We start from the raw sequence: 20,859 nt of genomic DNA on the forward strand, positions 1-20,859 counted from the left end.
CCTACATAGGTCAGACCACTGTGACTGACGATTTAAGACAAGCACTGAGGCCAGAACCCAGAATGGTGAGCAAAAGAAGCCATGGTGGTGAGCTGAGAACTCTCAAATCTCTGAGCTCAGAAACTTAAGCTCTAGACCTACACAACCACCTAGGGATCATCTGAATTTCAGTCTCAGCACGTTCAAACTGGCGGCTCCTCCCTGGTTCTCTGACTCAGTGAACCTCAGCTCAGCTGAACAAGCCAGAAACCTGGGGATCATCCTTGATATTCCTCCCTTACTCTTACCTCCCAAGTCCAGTCTATCACGAAGTTCTGTGGACTTTACTTCCCAAATTCCCCTAAAATTCATCACTTCTGTCTCTATCGCCATCCGGGCACATGCTACCTCCATCTTGCCTGGACCACCATAGTAGTTCCCTAGGAGTGTTTTCTGTTCCTTTCTGGTTTGTTTTCAGCCCTGCAGCCAGCATGATATTTAAAACACAAATCTGAGCCCACTCCTTTATTTCAAACCCTTTACTGGCTTCCCATTGACCTTAGAATAAAGAACAAAGTCTTCTTGTCCAAGTTTGCCTCCCTTCCCAGCGGTGTGTACGTTGGCCCTCTTCTTGTTCCTCTAAGGGGCCACAGTCCTCTCTGCCACATGGCCTTCGTAGCTTTCTGTTCCTCTACCTGGAACCCAGTTCCCTGCTATCTGCCTCGTTAACTCTTATCTTACTTGTCCTTCAGCAGTCCTCCCTGACTTGCCCGATCAAGTCAAATCCCCTCTTGACGCTCTCAGAGCACATGACTCTCTTCTTTGTAGCACTTACTACAGGTGTGATTTACATGTCTGTTTGTTTTTTTAAGAGAATAATGATGATCATATTTACTAAGCACCCTCAATGTGCCAGGTACCGTATCTTATTTAGTACAACATATGAAGTAGCGAACATTATTGTCATTTCACAGAGATGAAAACCTCTCTGTTAGGTCAGCAATGTGCCCAAGGCAGCACAGCCAGGACATGGAGAAGCTGATGGAAACCAGGCCTGTCAGCTCCTGGCTCTCTGTTCTTTCTCTCCAGGATGCTACATGAAGGGAAGAGGTATTACCATTACCCTCACAGGAAGTTTTCAAGCACAACCTGGATAGCCCTGTATCAGGGAGCTCTTTCCACACTCTCAGCTCCTAGGAGCCCAGACTGATTCTCTTTCTCACATCAGATACCTTGCATCCCTTAAAGCAGGGCTCTCCAAGGGAACTCTGCGATCATGGAAATGGTCTCCATCTGCACCATCCAAAAGGTAGCCATGAGCCACATGTGGCTATTAATTATTTGAAATAGGACTAATGTGACCAAGCAATTGAGTATAAAATTTTATTTTAGTTAATTAAATTTAAATTGAAATAGCCACAGGTGACTAGCAGCTCCTGTTCTAGACAGCGTAGCCTTAGTTTTCCCTACACTGTAGGGAACGTGACCAGGTCTACCCAGCTCCCCCTTGCTGGCTCCAGTCAAAATGAAGCATATGGCCTATTTCAGTTTTACACACACAGAAAACCTCTTACTTATAAAGACGGCATTGGACTATGTATCCCACTTTGTAATCTGCTTTCCTCCCCCTCATGATAGATGGTATATAGGCAAGCCAGTATGTGTACTGACCTCCTCTCCAAATGCTGCCCAGGATTCTACATTCCACTGAGCCACATTTTATCTCACCAACTCCCAATGACAGACATTTGGACTGTTTCCATTGTCTTCATACTACTACAACAAACATTTCATAACATCTCTGCATGTATATCTCTGTACCCATCTAGGACAATTTCAGTATGCTATGTTCTTAACGGTGGAGTCGCCAGGTCAAAGGGCAATCACATTAAAATTGTTGGTACATACTGCCAAACCACCCTTAGAAAGGTGTGCTTATGTCAACCTTCCACAAAAGTATATGAGTATGCTCATGTACACTGAGGCCAATATTGAGATTGTCAATCCTTAAATTTTTTCTAATTGGATATTTTATTGTTTCTTTCTTTATTTTTCCTTAATTACCAGTGAAGAGTTTCTTCATTTGGTTTCAAGGCACTTGCATTTCTTCTGTTTATTCCCTGTTATTTCTTAATATTTCTATTGTGTTATTTCTTTTTCTTATTGCTATATAAGAGCTCTTTGTATTTTGTCTATTTTGTCAAATATTTCTTCCCAGACTGTGAATTGTCTCTTAACCTTATTTAACGTTTTCCATAAAGAAGCTTTCTCAGTTTTGTGTCGTTCTTTGTGGATTTTAAACATTGCTAAAGAGATGTAACAAAACAAGCATGGGCAGGCTACAAGTAAAACAAAGTCTTAGTTTTTAGCATTTTGATTCCTGGTCACTCGCAAATGTACTTCAAATCCCAGTTTCGGCACTTTCTAGCTGTCTGATCTTGGGCAAATTTCTTAATCTCATTGTGCTTCCGCCTTCTAGTGAATAATAATAACAATAACAACAACAACAACAACAATAATCATAATAACAGTAAAAATAGTAATAATAAAACTTGCCGTATAGGAATTTGTGGAAACGCGCAGCTCTGGCTTGGCTTCCCTGCCCTTACCCCGCAATAATTTCGTAAGTTAAATCAGACCAAACAATTGATTTATTTTAAAGATTGTACTTACTAGGATCTCTAAACGGGGGTTGGGAGGTGGGTGGAAGCATGGAGGAAGTGACAATTAAGATTTATTGAGTACTTACGTGCCGAGGAAGGCGCACCGGATCGAGTTAACTTCAAATTTGAGGAAAAGTTCTGGAAAGTGCATTATTCCAATTTTACGGGGAGCTCAAGGAACCCAGTTTCGTGAGTCTCTATGTCTCATCACCGAGCCATTTCCCCGCCTCCGCTAGGAAGCTTTCAGGGCACTTCCCCCAGGATCCCCACACTAGCTCAGGTCAGTTAGACTCGCCGTTAGCCGAGTGGGTGTATAGCGACGCGGAACGAAGCAGCCCAACTGCCGCTGCTTCCGACTCTCTCGCTTAAAGGCCAGCCTCTCTTCGCTAAGCTTCCCAGCGGTGCCTTTTGGGAGTTGTAGTCAGACGCGCTTTACCCTGCTCCCGGGTAGGGAAACACAAGACTCCAATTCCCAATATGCCTTGCGGCAGGCGAGTGCAGCACCGATTCTTATCCTCCCTACTTCTCCACTCCTTCCCTTCCTTCCCTTTTCTTCTGAATCCTCCGCTCTGGACTCCTGTCGGTGAAATCCTTCGTCTCTCTCCCCATCTTTCTGTCTCATTTTCCGCCATCCTCTCCTCTGTTCTCGGGAGCCAATGCGAGACATTTGCTCAGATTAAGCGACGGCTTAAAACTCGGAGTGCACGAGGGGAGATCGTCACAGAGTGGTAAGGGGGCTGGGAGAGAGGAGGTGGCCGAGATATAGGGGGAGAGAGTTGAGTGACAGGCGAGGACTCTGAGGAAAGTAGGGGAGAAGTTCGGAGATCGTATGATGTGGATCAAAGTGAATGGAGTGAAGTAGTCTTGGAGGCGGGGAGAGGAAAGAAGTAGAACTGGATTTGGGAGACATGGATTATTGCCGTGCGCAGCAAGAGAAGTAGGGCCAAGAAATAGATGGGAAGCACGGACAGATTTGGAGCTTATAGGCTGACCTGACCAGGAGAAGTGGAAAGGAGAGAGGATTGGGCTCAAACAAGTTTCCTTTGTCACTGCTTAGTTAAAGGTGACATTAAGTCACTGAAATACAAAACGTTTTTTGCAAATATGGGACGATTGGCAGTTCTGTCACTTAGAAATTGACAGAAGACTGGAGTTGAGGACATAAGTCGGGTGAGGAGGCAGGAAAGGAGGGGAGTTTGGTCAGGTTTAGGAGACAAGAGGAGATGAGTGACATGGAAAAGGAAACCATAGAAAAGATGAGTTTTTGTGGGGGCCAGTGGATCTGGAATCAGAGTAAGAATGAGAAAGGTGAGGGGTGACACTGGCATATGGATGCTAACACTTGTGTCTCTCAGGTGATGGAGAGCACCCCTTCAAGGGGTGGACTGAATCGAGTACACCTACAATGCAGGAATCTGCAGGAATTCCTAGGAAGCCTGAGCCCTGGGGTATTGGATCGATTATATGGGCATCCTGCCACCTGTCTGGCTGTCTTCAGGTGAGGACTCTCTTCATGGCAGGGGCTGTAGTGGGGAAATGTAATGGAGTCTGCAGACAGAAATAGATTATCATGGATAGAAGCTTAGCCCTGGCGGGGCTTGAAGATTAAAGTATGTCAGGCCAAAATGGATGGGGGTTGTGGTGGTCAGCAAGACCAGTAAAAGTGTCGGGGGTGAGGTGAGATGTTTGAGAGGCTATGGGGACAGAGATGCAGATCTAAGGCCGTTTCTGATATTAACATTTTCCCTACGCCCCCTTACAGGGAGCTCCCATCTTTGGCTAAGAACTGGGTGATGCGGATGCTCTTTCTGGAGCAGCCTTTGCCGCAAGCTGCTGTAGCCCTGTGGGTGAAGAAGGAATTCAGCAAGTGAGTCTCTGCTGCATTCTCAGCCAGATACAAATTCTCAACAGCCAGGCTTTCCAAACTGCTGTTCTTGGAACACTTCCAGGAAATATTAATGGGAACACCACAAAACTTATTAAACAAGTTTGGGAAACTCTGCATACTGTATTTCAATTCTTGGAGAGTTGTGATATCTATAACAAAGCTCTGGTAGGTGTTGCAGTAAAGAAATTTGCCTTAAGAAGACACTGACTTCACTCTGTAGAAGTGTTCCAAGAACCACCAGTTTAGAGAAGGCAGAAATGGAAGCCTTTATGGGCCTCCTTTTTGTTCTCCAGACACCCCCTCACCTCTCTGCTTCTGTTCCAGAGCTCAGGAGGAAAGCACAGGGCTGCTGAGTGGCCTCCGTATCTGGCACACCCAGCTGCTTCCTGGTGGTCTCCAGGGTCTCATCCTCAACCCCATCTTCCGCCAAAACCTCCGCATAGCCCTTCTGGGTGGGTATGTCACTTCTGTCTTTTCCTAAGCGAGGCAGGGGAACTAGTGATTAAATTGTTAAGTAAGCTGCTGGATGGGGAGCTCCTGAGGGGCCTCTCTGGAACCTTGTGGGCTCCACCTTCAGGAACTCCTTCAGGAATGTTAGACCAGACATAGGTACATGGTGTAGGAAATGTCTCTCACTCATGGCTTGGGGGACAAGAGTGGAAAGGGGGCAAAGGGGTGGGCAGGAAACACAGGCAAGTTTCTTTATTCTTGGCCGTCCTGGCATAGGGGCAAGGCCTGGTCTGATGACACAAGTCAGCTGGGACCAGACAAGCATGCCCGGGATGTCCCCTCACTTGACAAGTACGCCGAGGAGCGATGGGAGGTGAGGACTTGGGACTCTGTGTGCGTCTCTGCTCGCAATCCTCCTTCCCATGGCCCTTAGAGGCATTTGCCTCTCTGTTGTCTTCTGTTCCTCAGGTGGTCCTGCACTTCATGGTGGGCTCCCCCAGTGCAGCCGTCAGCCAGGACTTGGCCCAGCTCCTCAGCCAGGCGGGGCTCATGAAGAGGTGAGGAAGCCAGAGGTAGGACAGCTCTGTTGTGCCCCCTCGAGTCCCTACTAAACTGAGTGTCCAGATCGGGTCAGGATTGGAGGGGGTTGACCGCAAAAGGACAGCTGAGCAGAGTAGGGTCAGAGATAAACCAAGAAAAACATGTGAGTGGACAGGTGGGATGGTGACCTTTCTCCGCACACCCCTGCCACGGTCCCTCTCTGTCTCCAGTGCCGAACCTGGAGAGCCGCCCTGCATTACCTCTGCCGGCTTCCAGTTCCTGTTGCTGGACACCCCCGCCCAGCTCTGGTACTTTATGTTGCAGTACCTGCAGACAGCCCAGGTGAGGAGGCTGGGGCTGCCAGCTGGCACGCTATGCTCTTCCCAGGACCCCCTGAGAGATGGCTGCCCACAGACTCTGTTCCCTGATTTTCTGTCTTCTCATTTTCACCCTCCCGCTTCTCTCTGTCTCTGCCCATTCCTCTCTAGAGTCGGGGCATGGACCTAGTGGAGATTCTCTCCTTCCTCTTCCAGCTCAGCTTCTCTACTCTGGGCAAGGTAAGCCAGGGACCGGGGCTGGGGGCTTGGGTAAGTGAGCTTAAGGGCAGAGAGATGGGAAGGGAAATGAGGTTATGGGGCAACAGAGTGAAAGATAAGAATGAGCAAAGAGGGAGTGAGTGTATGGGGCTGGAAAAGGAGGCATGGGATGTACCTTGGACCCCAGCTGGCCACCTCTCTTCATCAGGATTACTCTGTAGAAGGTATGAGTGATTCTCTGTTGAACTTCCTGCAACATCTGCGTGAGTTTGGGCTTGTTTTCCAGAGGAAGGTATGAGCATCCAGATATGTGGCTTCTAGGGAAGAGGCAGGGTGGTATGTTGCCTTGGCCTTTAAAAAGGAGTGGGGTCTCTGGGGTCAGTAACAGGAAGCAATTGCCAGGACGAAATAACTGGGTCCCTTGGAGGAGGGGGAGAGCAGTCGGGAGCTGAGTTTCTGTGCACCAGGAGGGATCTGATGTCTCTGGAGGAAGATTTAGGACAGTGACAGTGACAGAGACAGCATATTGCCTTGTCTCCTTTCTAGAGGAAATCTCGGCGTTACTACCCCACACGCCTGGCCATCAATCTCTCGTCAGGTGTTTCTGGGGCCGGGGGCACCGCACATCAGCCAGGCTTCATTGTCGTGGAAACCAATTACCGACTGTATGCCTACACGGGTGAGGCAGGACAGAGGGCCCCTGGGAGAGCCGGTAGGGGAGGGGAGTGCGGAAGGGAAAGAAACAGGAGGGAATGCAGTTTCTATTCATGTAAATTTGTAACTTGGTGGTTCATGTAAACTTGACGGTTTACAGACCTCTCTGAGGCTTGAGGGAGTCTGGGTGTTGTGGGGGGACCCTCCTAATCCCCTCTTCTTGTTCCCGGCTCAGAGTCAGAGCTGCAGATCGCCCTCATTGCCCTCTTCTCCGAGATGCTCTATCGCTTCCCCAACATGGTGGTGGCACAGGTGACCCGTGAGAGTGTGCAGCAGGCCATTGCCAGTGGCATCACAGCCCAACAGGTATTCCCACTAGGGGCCAGGAAGACAGGCTGCACTTGGGCTGCAGGGTACAAGGCAGTCACCTTATGGAAGGTTAGTACCTGGTGTATTATAATAGGTGGTGGTAAGTTGTCTGCATTTGAGCATCAGACACAGGAGAAATCAAGGCTCTAAGTGAGGGAATAAGTATATCCTCGAGGGGAAAAAGCACAGAGGGAGGAGCAATAGCTCTGGATTTGTGTCTCTGCACCACCACTTCCTAGCTGCATAAACGCCCTAGTTGTTTCACTTCTCTGAGCCTGTTTCCCCATCTGGAAAATGGAAATAATGACAGTCCTCACCTCATACAGTTGTTGGGAGGATTCAATGAAATAGAAGTAAAGCATTTAACTCAGAGCCTGCTGTGCTGTAAGTGTTCAGAAAATAATAGCTGCTGTCATTTTAAAGAAAGAAAAACAAAACAAGACTATGGAAAGGGCAACTGTCAGAGAAGGAGCAGCAGACATCACCAGTGGGAACAGCACCTCTGGGACAACAGCTGAGCTGACATGGGTTGAATTGATGACAGGCATGTGCCTAAGAGTTTTTAGTCAGCTGATGTTCAGTAACATTAGGTGACAGCTTATGTAGCTTTCCTGCCTTCTTAACTTAAGCTCTTGATCCCAATTCTTGTCTGTTTTCCTAGATCATCCATTTCCTAAGGACAAGGGCTCACCCGGTGATGCTTAAACAGGTACCAAGCTGCTGGAGGCTGACAGCCCTTGGCACCTGGCAATGAACTGATGGAAAAGAGAAAGGGGCATCTAAATCTGGGAATGAGTGGAGGGCTGGGGTTTTCTGGGGCGGTGTTCCGGAATCTTCTAGCTATCCCTTACCTCTGCAGACACCTGTGCTGCCTCCCACCATCACGGACCAGATTCGGCTGTGGGAGCTGGAAAGGGACAGACTCCGGTTCACTGAGGGTGAGTGGCTTCTGGTGGTTGATTCTTCATCATTGGCCAGAGGTAGGACAATTGTCTTGATGAGCTGAAAAAGCTATTCATGCATTTTATTTGTGTTTACTGCATGGGCTGGTAAACCCATGAACTTTTTATTTTGGGGTGAGTCGGTAGCAGTAAATGAATTGCCTCAAATAGGTGCAATTTGGATTTAGCCAGAAGAGGGAAATGGTGGGGGGAGGGGCGCGCTAATTCATAATTTCTCTGGTTTTGGTAAGCATTGATGGGTTTTCTTATTGTATTATATTGCCTTCCTGAACATGGCTGGATCACACTAGGGTTAGGATGGGCCCTGGAAGAGGCAAACATTAAGGATTAATATTAAATGTGGGTGGCAAGCCCTGACCGCTGGCCTGAGGCTGCCACCAAAGGGCACCTCGCCTCACGTTCTCCCCTCTCTCTCCCCTCTGCCCCTGACCTGCGGACCCCAGGCGTCCTGTATAACCAGTTCCTGTCGCAAGTGGACTTTGAGCTGCTGTTGGCCCACGCGCGGGAGCTGGGCGTCCTAGTGTTCGAGAACTCGGCCAAGCGGCTCATGGTGGTGACCCCGGCCGGGCACAGCGACGTCAAGCGCTTCTGGAAGCGGCAGAAGCACAGCTCCTGAGAGTGCCGGCCTGGGACTGGGACTGGACCCGGGCGGGGCGGGACCGGGCAGGGCGGGCCGCGTGGAGGCACGCGCGGCCTCGGAACTCAGGTGTTTTTTTTATTCACACGTCGGGACTCTTATTGTTTAATAAAGTTGTGAAAACGAACCAAGAGGCCCCGCACGCCTCCCCAGGAGGCTACCCATCTTTGCTCGGCAGGCGCGCTCCTACCCGCGTGGACCGCTATTGGACCCGGAAGGGGAGGCGGAGGGAACGAGGCCTGCTACTGCGCATGCGCCCTGACAGAGCTCCGCCTCATTGTGCGGCGTGGATCGCGACTCTAGTTCCGGGGGGCGGTTTCGCTGGTCCCCAAGTCCATGAAGCCCCCGCCTCTGCCGCAGGGCGCCCTGGGATAGCGGCGGGCTCACCGGGTGAGCGCGCGCCGGAGCAGCCTCCGGGGAGTGGGAGGCACTGTGGGGCCAAGTCCCACGCCATGGGACGGGCGGGAAGGCGGAGCAGCGCTCTGGGCTGGGGACAATGACGGCCTCTGGGCAGGCGGGGAACTCAGTGAGCCTGGCGAGACTCCTTCCTGGCTCTCGGGAGCGGTGATGGCCATCATTTCCCTGAGTCCTTTCCCCTCCTCTGTGTCCGTGGTTATCCTCACGTCACGGATAAATAGGTTGAGGCCCTGAGACCCCGATCCTGTCCCAGAAGAGCCCCGATCTCTGTGACTCCAGGACCCTGTCGACACCATGCACTCTAGTCCTCGCGGAGGAAAGGTGCGGGGTGGGATAGATACTTAAAATAACCGACCAGTGCTGGAAGGAGACAGTGAATAAGGAAGAGAGTGTGACTTTGGAAGATGTGACCCTCCCTCACCCCCATACCCTCCTAATGTGCTCTATCTGGAACAGGTCTTGGCCCTTTTCCAAGAACTCCCGATGCCTCATTTGCTTCTGGCTACTTTTCGACCACCGCTTTGGGGGCTGAGGCCCTCACGGGGCCTCCCCAGGTCTCATCCCCTTTCCACCCAGTCAGAGCCCCATGGATCATCCGTCTCCCGGAGGAACCGTGAAGCCAAACAGAAGCGCCTGCGAGAGAAGCAGGCGGCGCTGGAGGCAGGGATATCCCAGAACAAGGTTAGGGGTCCCTTGGTTCTCTGAGAGATCTTGGGAGGGAGCTGGAGGGGACTGGCTGGATTCCAGATGCCTGGGATATACTGGAATTGCATTACCTTTTCTGATCCTTTCTCCTGCCAGTCACCTGTGGAATCCAGTAAGGCCTGGAGTCCTAAGGAGATAGTGTTGTATGAAATCCCCACGGAACACGGTGAAAAGAAAGGTAACTAGGAAACTTGAAGGCCTTTTCTCTCACATTTCGATGGCCCATTTGTTTTACTGAAATGCAACCTGGGAACAAAATTCAGGAGTTAGTGAGCTCTCCTCTGCCTCCATAGATGTCTCCCGGCCCCTGCCTCCTGCATACAGCCCCCAATACGTTGAGGCTGCCTGGTACCCTTGGTGGGTGCGAGAGGGCTTCTTCAAACCAGAATATCAGGTCAGTACCTGGCGGGGTTGGGGGGGTTTTGCTAAACGGTCCTCAGGGCAGAATGGCCCCAGAGGTTGGTGGGGACAACTGAGCCTCAGAGTCTAGAGCTCGCAGTCAGCCACATTGCAGAGCCTGCCACAAAGCAGGGAGAACTTGTCTTCTCCCCTTCGTGTCTCCAGAGTGTTCTCTGCAGGTTTTCCCATCCTCTGTTAATTTGCCCAAAGGGTCTTCCTGCAGTCCTTTCTGCTTTGGAGACACCAGAGGGTGCTGTTTTCCCAGGTGACATCCAGTCCTCTCTTGCCCTTTGACATTTCTCCTTCATTCTAGGCCAGACTGCCCCAGGCCACAGGGGAGACCTTTTCAATGTGTATCCCACCTCCCAATGTCACCGGCTCCCTGCACATTGGGCATGCGCTGACGGTGGCCATACAGGATGCTCTTGTGCGCTGGTGAGAGGGGAAGGGGCTTGAGTTCTTGGAGGGGAAGGAGAAAGTGTGAGAAGGAGTAAGGGTGAGTAAATATGCAAGGCCAGGGCATTCACGCGAGGGTATTTCTTCTGCAGGCACCGGATGCGTGGGGATCGAGTGCTGTGGGTCCCTGGTTCGGATCATGCAGGAATTGCTACTCAGGTATGTCTTTTTTTTTTTAACTTGACTCTATTTATTTGTTATTTTTTGAAAAATGTAGGTACTTGGGATTGAACCCAGGACTTTGTGCATGCTAAGCATGTGCTCTACCACTGAGCTATACCCCCACCCTCAAGTATGTCTTTTGCCACTTTTTCCTTTTCTTCGGTGAAAGAGATTTCTTCCCCCAAAGTGACCTGATTCTCTGCCTGCCCCCTCATCTTACTGTAGGCTGTGGTGGAGAAACAGCTGTGGAAGGAGCGAGGTGTGAGGAGACATGAGCTGAGCCGAGAAGACTTCCTTGGGGAGGTGTGGAAGTGGAAGGAGGAGTGAGTATGATGGGCAGGGCTGAAGGAGCCGAGGTGGCAGGTTTGGGTTCTGGCTTCCCAGCGCCTCTCCCCTAACTTGTAGCTGAGGTTCTTCTTATTCAGCCCTAACTTTGAGTGGAGATGTAGGCTCTGGAGCCCCTTAGCATTTGGTGGGGTCTGCAAGCTTTGTATGGGTGTGAGATGTTATATATTATATTAAAATTATATATATATATGTGTGTACACATGCATGTGTGTATGCATGTGTTTTTTTCTCCATTTATCCCATTTCCCTTGCCTAGATTTCATCATCTCTTCTCACCCACTCCCACCTTCCATCCACTTGAAATTTCCCTTTCTTCCAGGTCTATTATCACACACCATCTTCTCTAAAGCATCTTTGGGTTTCCCACAAATCGACTGCCTCTTCCCGTTATGGTAGAACCTTAAGCTTCTTTCCTGTCACAGAAGGATCCATACCGGGTTTTTCTGTCTCCATTAGCTTCTAGAGATTCGATCAATGCCGTACTCACTCCAGCACCTGTGGTTTTACTGGGCCTGCTGCATAGTTGGTGTTTGGGACATGTTTGCTGACCAGAATCTCTCTGGGCACAGGAAAGGTGGAGAGATCTGTGAGCAGCTCCGAGCGCTGGGGGCCTCCCTGGACTGGGACCGAGAACGTTTTACCATGGATGCTGTGAGTGCCACGCCTCGGTCCCTGAGGGTGTCGGGAGGTGTTTAGAGATCTGTGCAGGGAGATGTGTTGCGGTGTGTGTTGGGGTTGTGCCAGGGGATGCTCGGGTCCCAGAGTGGGGTGATGGGCCAAGAAAGGGCTGTCACATCGGGACACTCAGGTCGTCCTAGGGCTCCTCAGCGGCTGTGACGGAAGCTTTCGTGCGACTCTACAAGGCAGGGTTGTTGTACCGGAGCCGGCAGCTTGTCAACTGGTCATGCACTCTGCAATCCGCCATCTCGGATGTTGAGGTGAGACAGAAAAAGAGAAGAGAATTTGTGGGAGCCCAGAGGTGATGGGAAAGCTCGGACTCTGGAGCCAGATTGCCTGGATTCACATCTCAGTCCGGCCACCTCCCAGCTGTGTGACTTCTGGCCAGGCTGTTAGCCTTTGTCGGCCTCAGTTTCCCAATCTGTAAATTAGGGGTGATGGAAATGCCTGCATCGTGGGGGTATTGGGAAAATTAAAACTCCCAGAAGGTGCTCAGCACCATACCCATCCATGGTTTAAGTGCTCGGTGAATATTTTTCTGTAACTGTAAAAGGATTAGGTGAGGGGAGGGCAGTGGCTCCCGAATCCTCTGAGTGATTTGGATGGGTTGCAGGGAGGCCGGGGCTGGTGGGTGTTGGGAGGTGGGAAGCCTGCAGAAAGTCTGCTCTCTGACCCTACTTCTTCGACACCTCCAGGTGGAGAGCCGGCCCCTGCCTGGCCGCACAGAGCTTCGGTTGCCTGGCTGCCCCACCTCCGTGTCTTTCGGCCTCCTCTTTTCTGTGGCCTTCCCCGTGGATGGAGAGCCTGGTGAGGGAAGTCCTTGGAAGGGTCACCCACTTACCTCTGTTTTCTTGAGCCCATGTGGGGCTGATGTGAGGGAACTCACCAGCCTGTTTCCCACGTGACCTGATGGGAGGGACATAGGGAACTTTGGTAGTGTTTGCATCCTCGTAGGCACTTACCTGGGTCCTTAGGCCATGCAAGAAGGGTGTGTGATCCCTCTCCTGAGGGAGCTTAGTGTAATTCTGCAGGAGGCTCCCACCCCCAAAAGAGACAGAAGATCAGTTCTGCAGGGTGGTTTGAACAATAAGTGTTCCCCAGAGTTCAAAGAAGGGAAGACAGATGAGCTGGAATACTCAGGAAGTTTCTTTTTTTTTTTAACATTAAAAATTTTTTCAGCTTTATTGAGATATGGTTGACAAATAAAAATGTACATAGGAAGTTTCTTGTAGGAGGGGCTGGTGCTCACCCCAGAGAATGCATAGCATTTGTGATCAGCCCCCCACCCACCGAGAACCCCAAGGGCCCTCTGGGCTCCATGCAAGGATTCCAGTTGCGTTTATTAACTAGATTGATTTATTAACTAGATTAACTGTGTTTCTCATGCAAGTTATTGAGGAATTCTGTAGCATCAGAGACCCTCTCAGCCTCTGGTCATTAGCTTAGCAGAAACCCCAGGCTCCTATAGATGCTGGTCCTAATTTTTTCTAGTTACACCTGGGGACCTGCTCCACCTTGACCATCCCTGTCCCCTCCCTGTGCCAGTTCTCCTGGCTTTAGCTGTGTCGGAAGTGCAGGGTGAGGGTGAGGACCAGCTTTAAGTGCTTGAATTTTGTCTTCAGATGCAGAGGTTGTGGTCGGAACCACGAGGCCAGAGACGCTGCCTGGGGATGTGGCTGTGGCCGTCCATCCTGACGACTCCCGATACACAGTAATACACAGGGCGCTCCCTGCCACCTGGGCTTCCCACCACCTCACCTTCTCTTCCTTTCCTTTTAGGATGACAGCGCCTTCTCTCTGCTTCCTTTTCCTTTTCCTAAGATTTCCCTTATCTCAGCTCTCCAGTGGCTCTGAGTCTACTCCCCTCTCTTCCTCTGTTACTCTTCAGCTCAGGAGCTGACAACTATGGCCCGAGGGCCAGATCCACCCACTGCCTGTTTTTGTATGAGCCATGCTTATTCCCTGTGTGTCATCCACAGTTATGATCATGAATTACCTAACTGTACTATGGCAGTAGAGTGGAGTTATTGTGCAGAGACTGAATTTGCCTCCTGGTCTGTAAAGCTTAAAATATTTATACTCTGGCCCCTTAAGAAAAGGTCCGCTGAGCCCTGCTGTGGCAGGTTTTCCCTATCGTATTCCCAGGGTTCTCACGCCCAGCCCAGACCTGTCCACCCCGCACACGTGCCTGCCCTTGATCCCTCTCCCTTCCCTTCAGCATCTACATGGCCGACAGCTTCGTCACCCCTTGACTGGGCAGCTTCTCCCCGTCATCACAGACTCCACTGTTCAGCCACACCTGGGCACGGGTGAGTGAGGGCAGGGGAGAGAAAGGAAGTCAGAGATTCTGGAGGGAAAGGGAGGGAACCAGGAGGAGGCAGAAAGTAGGGGAGGTCGTCTCACTGGAGAGTGGGGGATGAGACAGTGGGTGGGACAGTGTGGGCGATGACAGTACATCTAGAAAATCTGGAAAAGCAAAAGCCGAGGTCAGGGTTCAGTGCTCACAGTGGTTCTGCTCCCCCAGGGGCAGTGAAGGTGACTCCAGCTCACAGCCCTGCCGATGCGGAGCTGGGGGCCCGACATGGCTTGAGCCCCCTGAGTGTCATTGCAGAGGATGGGACCATGACTTCCCTCTGTGGGGACTGGCTGCAGGTGGTACCAGCTCAGTGATACCCCATTCTCTGGGGGCACCCTCTGCCCCTCCTCCCCTCTCCCACCTTCTTGTTTTCCTAGCAGCCTTTAAGCTTTACTATCGCCGCTTTTCCCCAGGGTCTTCACCGATTTGTGGCCCGGGAAAAGATTATGTCAGCACTGAGGGAGCAGGGCCTGTTCCGGGGCCTCCAGAACCACCCCATGGTGCTGCCCATTTGCAGGTAACCCCATTTTCACTCCTTCCCTCAGGACCACCCCCGCAAGGGAGTAATGAAGCTGAAGAATGACCACGGGATGGGCGGTGCACCCCTTACCCTAGGATACGAGCTGTGTGTCCGTTTCATCTGCTGCTGTATCGTCAGTACTGAGGGCCTGGCATGTAGCAGGGTCCCGTGCCCCCGGGGGAAAGGCACAGGGCTGCAGGAGCGCTAGACTCACGCTGTGTCCCTTTCAGCCGTTCCGGGGACGTGGTAGAATACCTACTGAAGAGCCAGTGGTTTGTCCGCTGTCGGGAAATGGGGGACCAAGCTGCCAAGGTGAGGCCGCCGTGCGGGGAGTGCAGGGCCTCCTGCCCCGCAGACCTCTCTAGCTGTGCTCATTGAGAGGAGAGCTGTGGGGCTGGAGGCAGGGTGCCCAGAAAGAGCTGGCTTATGTCCTCACTCAGGCCCAGAATCTTCTTAGGAGGCTTGGGAGGTCCTTTCTGAGTTTTAGAACCACCTCAGAGGCCACTTGTCCCATCCATGGGGAACTGGTGGGGGGGCAGGTAGGGAGCACCATCTAAAGGTCCTTTCCCTCCAGGCTGTAAAGTCGGGGGCCCTGGAGCTCAGTCCCTCTTTCCACCAGAAGAACTGGCAGCACTGGTTTTCCCACATTGGGTAAGGAAGACGCGAGCTTTCAGGAGATGGGGAGGGGGAAATCCCCTGATTATGCTAAGAAATCACTCATGTCCTCTTGGCAGGGACTGGTGTGTCTCCCGGCAGCTGTGGTGGGGCCATCGGATTCCAGCCTACCTGGTTGTAGAGGAGCATGCAAAGGTTGGTAGGAGGAAGGAGAAGGGAGGCTGGGCGTGGCCGAAAGAGCCTTAGCACAGGGGTCAGAGGACAACAGGGCCAATCCCACCTCCCTGCCTGTGCTGTGCTTCTGGCCTTAAGTCACATAAACATCTACTGTGTGATCACAGCTCCTGAGCCGGCGTTTCTTCATCTCACAGCCAGAGGGCGCCGGCCACTCAGACCGCTTGAGAACCTGAAAACTCAAGTGGTGTATCACACCTGTCAGGTGCTGCTCTTCCTTACTCCCCCACCCCTTACTTCTGCAGGGCGACAAGGAGGACTGTTGGGTGGTCGGACGGACAGAGGCGGAGGCCAGAGAAGTAGCTGCAGAACTGACAGGGAGACCAGGGGCAGAGCTGACCCTGGAGAGGGGTGAATACCTGAGCCATGGAGGGTGGTGGGTAGGGGGCATCTGCGTGTTTGAGGGAGTAGGTACCAAGATGGAGAAGGTGGGGCTGGGAAAGCTAGGAGTGGGGCAGAGGGCCCGAACCTGGGTCTCTGTGGGTAGGAGTTGTGCTAGAAGTTGGGCAGCAGTGGACTGAGGTCCTGATGCTGAGGTTCCAGCTGTCCCCATTCCCCATTCTGTTTCCAAGACCCAGATGTCCTGGACACGTGGTTCTCCTCGGCTCTTTTCCCCTTTTCTGCTCTGGGCTGGCCCCGAGAGGTAAGGCGGGTTGAGAAGAAGAGAGTGAAGGTGGGGATGAAGAAGTGGATGCCAGGACCCCCCAGAGAGTCCAGGAAGAGCTGGCGGCCCCAGGCTTGAGGTTCTTATTGCTCATCTCTTTCCTCCTAGACCCCAGACCTGGCTCATTTCTACCCACTGTCACTTTTGGAAACGGGCAGTGACCTCCTGCTCTTCTGGGTGGGCCGCATGGTCATGTTGGGGACCCAGCTCACAGGGCAGCTCCCTTTCAACAAGGTACAACCCTTTGGTGCCCGGCCCCTCTCTGCAACTCCCCAGTTTTCCCTAAAACTTGTTCTCTGTTCTAACCTCTAATGTGTTTTCCATGTTCCCGATTCCTTTGTCCTGATTCACTTCCAAGCCTCATACCTAAAGCTTGGAGGACAGAGATCTCAAGGGACCCTCCAGGGGAAGGTTCTCCAAGTACCCCTCTGCTGACCTGCTCCGTGCCCCCAGGTGCTGCTTCACTCTATGGTTCGGGACAGGCAGGGCCGGAAGATGAGCAAGTCCCTGGGGAATGTGCTGGACCCACGGGACATCATCAGTGGGGTAGAGCTGCAGGTCAGGATGAAGGGTCTGGGTGAGGGATGTGGTATTTGGGAGAGAGGAAGGGAGCCTGAGGGGAGGGGCCAGCCAGGAGGGATGCAGCTGGGAGGGCCAGTAGGCGGCACCCTTATAGGGGCAGGGTCTTTTACCAGATAACAGAAAATTATTCACCCACCCTAGGTGCTGCAGGAAAAGCTGAGGGATGGGAACTTGGACCCTGCAGAGCTGGCGATCGCAGCCGCAGCACAGGTGAGTCGCCAGTGTCTGACCCATCCCAGTCTCTAGTTCAAGGTCACCAGTTTCCTCTGCAACCCAGCTTCCGGCCCTACAGCCTCATAGGCAGCTGCCACCCCTCTTCTTCCTCTGGTTGCAGAGAAAGGACTTCCCTCATGGACTCCCCGAGTGTGGGACAGATGCCCTGAGATTCGCCTTGTGCTCCCATGGGGCGCTGGGTAAGCCTGGGGTGAGGGCAGCGGGCGTGGCACCTGTGCAGAGGGGCGGGGCAGGGCTGAGGACTCCCTGTGTGGCTGAAGTCCCCCAGTGCACACTCCCTCCTTGCTCTCCCTCCCAGGGGGCGACTTGCATCTGTCTGTCTCTGAGGTCCTGGGCTTCCGGCATTTCTGCAACAAGATCTGGAATGCCCTGCGCTTTATCCTGAACGCCCTGGGGGAGAAATTCACACCCCTGCCTGCAGAAGAGGTAAGAGAGAAAGAAGAGATGGTTGGGAGCAGAGATGGATGCAGTCTGACTTCTGAGAGTTGGAGGTGGCGTCTGGAAGGAAAGGAGACAGCGGAGTGGGAGTCCAGCTGTTTCACCCAGAAGCCCCCTTCTGCCTGCAGCTGTCCCTTGCCTCCCCCATGGACGCCTGGATCCTGAGCTGCCTGGCCCGCACCGCTCAGGAGTGTGAGCGGGGCTTCCTCACCTGTGAGCTTGCACTGGTCACTCACGCCCTGCACCACTTCTGGCTCCACAACCTCTGTGACGTCTACTTGGTGAGTGAGGCGGTGGGTGAGGGTTGGCATTCCCCCTGCTTCCTGTTCCTGGCAGAAAGCTGTGAACTAGGTTCCTAATTGTTCCCTCAGTTAGGACAGGAAGAGAGCCGAGATGGGAAACCCCAATTCCCCTCTTCCCTGGGGCTGGCCCCGGGGTGCTGTTCCTGCCTGTCTTCTGGGGAGGGAGGAGGAGGAGGAGGGGGTACTTCTAGAAGACAAAGCAGGATCGGGAGGCGGATGGAGGTTTTTTCCTCCCCCTGTGATTGCTGAGTTGGACCCTAGGCCGGCTGGGGGCTGGGAGTGGACCGGGAGGAAGAGTAGTGGTCTTCAGACCAGGGGCTCTTGCTTGCTCTGACCCTGCACCACGACTGCAGGGAGGGCTTGTTGACCATCGAGTGCCCTCTGCCCCCAAAGGTGGCTCATTCAGCAGGTTGGGGGGTTGGTGGTGAGAATTTTCCACTTCTTGTCCCAGTTACGCGATGCTGACGCTGCTGGCTCGGGACCCCTGCCTTAGATCTCTGTTTCTCAACCTTTTAAAAAACTTGTCTCTTTTTTGATAAATAAAAAACTCAATGCTTTCCATTCTAAACAACACAAACCTCCGTGACAATTTTATTCCCCACCCCTCTGTGAGAATCCCTGCTCTAGAAGTCTCCTTGTCACATGCTCCAGACTGTGACTGGGCTGAGATGCTTGGTGCTCCTGCCCATGTTTACCCACAGCGGGTGGGGCGGCAGGTGTGTGGAGGGAGGACGTGGCCGTGGCCGTGGCCTGTCCCCTGACCTGCTGGCTTCCTCCCCAGGAGGTGGTGAAGCCGGCACTGTCGCACTTGCCCCGCCCCCCAGGGCCTCCTCAGGTCCTGTTCTCCTGCGCTGATGTCGGTCTCCGCCTCCTCTCCCCGCTGATGCCCTTCCTGGCCGAAGAGCTCTGGCAGAGGCTGCCCCCCAGGCCTGGCAGTCCCCCTGCCCCCAGCATCTGTGTTGCCCCCTATCCCAGTGCCCGCAGCTTGGTGAGTCCCCCATCCATGGCATCTCCGAATGGGACTACTGGTGAAGCCATCTTCTAGAAGGGCTTGCTGCTGTGAGGTCATTGACAGTAGTGGTTTGTATTTTGCTGTGGAGTCTTTGGGAGGATGGATTGTTCCTGCAGGGCTGGGATAACTCTAGGGTGTTCGGGGCAGTATTCACAAGTGGTTAGAGTAGGATGCTATGCAGACTAACACTAGCTGTGACCATGCCTCTGTTTCCTCCATCTTTAAACCGGGGACAGTAATAGTACATGTCATGGTCGTGATGAGGATGAGACGTTAGTGATAGGATATCCCCAAATCTCCCAAGATCTCTGTGCAGTTTTAAGCTTTAATAACTCGAGAGGGTTAAATGCTATAAACTCACTCAAAAGACCATTTTAAAGTTTAACCAAATTTCTTTTTTACTTACGGTTTTGTGAGTTTTGAATAATACTTTTTAAATTCTAACTGATTTTTGGTTGGTTGTCATCTTCAATAAGAGCAATTAAATAGACATCAACCACTGATCACCTAAGACCTTAGATGATGCCCCGGTTTTGGCCGTGTTACATTCCTTGAGATGGCGAATTATGTGTGTAATGGAGAGGACAGATCCTTGCTCTCAGGAGATGGGGGTGTGGGGGTGGAGGTTAGAGCCAGGAGAGCTGACACTGAGTCTCCAAGGTGCCCGCTTATCGACTCTGGGTGCCTGCCTCCAGGAGCACTGGCACCAGCCCGAGCTGGAACGGCGCTTCTCCCGGGTCCAGGAGGCCGTGCAGGCACTGAGAGCTCTCCGTGCCACGTACCAGCTCACCAAGGCCCGGCCCCGAGGTGAGGTGGGCCCTGGGGTCTGGAGTCTCTGCAGACAGGAGGGGCTGGCAGAGGGCAGAGCCCAGAGTCAGGCGGTGCCAGATGAGAAGGAGCTGGTCCCTTGTCCCTGACAATTTCCTTTCCTCCCCAGTGCTGCTGCAGAGCTCAGAGCCGGGAGAGCAGGACCTCTTTAAGGCCTTCCTGGAGCCCCTGGGCACCCTGGGCCAGTGTGGGGCCATGGGCCTTCTACCCCCAGGTGCAGCCGCTCCCTCCGGCTGGGCCCAGGCCTCACTCAGTAACACTGTTCAGGTCTACATGGAGCTGCAGGTGAGCAGAGGAGATTGGAGGGGGAGGGGAGGGGTTGAAAAGGATGTTGGGAGGAGGGCAAGGGACAGGGTCTATGAAAGTGAGGAGGGATCTTAGAGTGGGGAGAAGGGAGTGCTGGGTGGGCTGCTGACGTCTGAGCCTTCTCTCTCTGCAGGGCCTAGTGGACCCCCAGACCCACCTGCCTCTGCTAGCTGCCCGAAGACACAGGTTGCAGAAGCAGCTTGATGGCCTCATAGCCCGGACCCCATCAGAGGGAGAGGCAGAGACTCAGAGGCAGCAGAGGGTGAGGCTGGGGGAGGCCACTCAGGACGCCTGACTCCCTGAGGGGATGTGGGCCCCAGGCATCAATCCTCACCGGCTTCCCTCCTTGTCCAGCTTTCTTCCCTCCAGTTGGAATTGTCAAAACTGGACAAGGCGGCCTCTCACCTCCAGCAGCTGATGGATGCGTCTCCTGGCCCAGGGGAGCTCTGAGCTCTCACTCACCATCCCTGGCACCTTTCTCCCTTCTCAGACCTGCCTTTGAGGAAAGATCGGGCAGCTGTCAGGGTGTGATGGGGCCTCAGAGACCACGTGGTCTGGCTCCCTCTTTTTGTCAATGAGGAGATAGATTGGCTTGGTCAGAGTGACTGGGTGTCCTTGAGATACTCACGCTTTTGGCCCAGTCTCCCTCCTATGCAGTCACACATGGAAGTTCAAGAATGAGGAAGTTCAGATAAACTCAAATCCCAAACCTGTCTGCTTGTGGTCCTTTGATCCTTCTTGCCTCTTGTGGTGACTTCCCCGCCTCTCAGTTGTTCCCTGGGACTTTGACATGGGAAAGAGGAGGGCTGCCTCTCAGCGCTGGGCTCTGGGCCACAGTGGGAGTGCAGGTGCTGTGCAGGGCCTGCCTCACTGGAGGGAAGAGGACCTTTCTAGTGGGTCCTCTACTTTCATTCTAGCAGTGAGA

The 20,859-nt window shown here is 52.8% G+C and overlaps 2 protein-coding genes across 4 annotated transcripts; both read left to right on the top strand.

Moving 5' to 3' along the window:
- Positions 1-3,160: 3,160 nt before the first annotated feature.
- GTF2H4 (general transcription factor IIH subunit 4) lies at positions 3,161-8,805 on the top strand. 2 transcript variants are annotated; one of them, XM_010961577.3, is made up of 14 exons: positions 3,162-3,370; positions 3,998-4,140; positions 4,405-4,509; positions 4,855-4,986; positions 5,257-5,353; positions 5,449-5,537; positions 5,751-5,862; positions 6,009-6,077; positions 6,265-6,348; positions 6,603-6,735; positions 6,946-7,076; positions 7,741-7,788; positions 7,939-8,017; positions 8,485-8,805. In XM_010961577.3, the coding sequence occupies exons 2-14, from the start codon at positions 4,001-4,003 to the stop codon at positions 8,655-8,657; spliced, it is 1,392 nt and encodes a 463-aa protein (XP_010959879.1). In that variant the 5' UTR covers positions 3,162-3,370; positions 3,998-4,000; the 3' UTR covers positions 8,658-8,805. The 2 variants fall into 2 exon arrangements, with proteins under 2 accessions (XP_010959880.1, XP_010959879.1); XM_010961578.3 differs by lacking the exon at positions 6,265-6,348 and having other exon boundaries at positions 3,161-3,370.
- Positions 8,806-8,926: 121 nt separating this feature from the next.
- VARS2 (valyl-tRNA synthetase 2, mitochondrial) lies at positions 8,927-20,647 on the top strand. Of its 2 annotated transcripts, XM_074348353.1 has the most exons (31): positions 8,929-9,068; positions 9,317-9,416; positions 9,552-9,776; positions 9,897-9,978; positions 10,094-10,194; positions 10,513-10,634; positions 10,748-10,814; positions 11,043-11,140; positions 11,735-11,816; positions 11,984-12,103; positions 12,539-12,650; positions 13,466-13,554; positions 14,062-14,152; positions 14,368-14,495; positions 14,613-14,716; positions 14,950-15,031; positions 15,294-15,370; positions 15,454-15,529; positions 15,814-15,919; positions 16,141-16,211; positions 16,341-16,466; positions 16,686-16,790; positions 16,956-17,024; positions 17,149-17,227; positions 17,347-17,474; positions 17,615-17,767; positions 18,570-18,776; positions 19,496-19,607; positions 19,738-19,913; positions 20,068-20,196; positions 20,289-20,647. In XM_074348353.1, exons 2-31 carry the CDS (start codon positions 9,390-9,392, stop codon positions 20,382-20,384), a joined length of 3,240 nt encoding a protein of 1,079 aa, XP_074204454.1. In that variant the 5' UTR covers positions 8,929-9,068; positions 9,317-9,389; the 3' UTR covers positions 20,385-20,647. The 2 variants fall into 2 exon arrangements, with proteins under 2 accessions (XP_010959882.1, XP_074204454.1); XM_010961580.3 differs by lacking the exon at positions 9,317-9,416 and having other exon boundaries at positions 8,927-9,068.
- The last annotated feature ends 212 nt before the right edge of the window (positions 20,648-20,859 follow it).

Source organism: Camelus bactrianus, chromosome 20, assembly GCF_048773025.1.
Source record: "Camelus bactrianus isolate YW-2024 breed Bactrian camel chromosome 20, ASM4877302v1, whole genome shotgun sequence".
NCBI lineage: Eukaryota > Metazoa > Chordata > Mammalia > Artiodactyla > Camelidae > Camelus > Camelus bactrianus.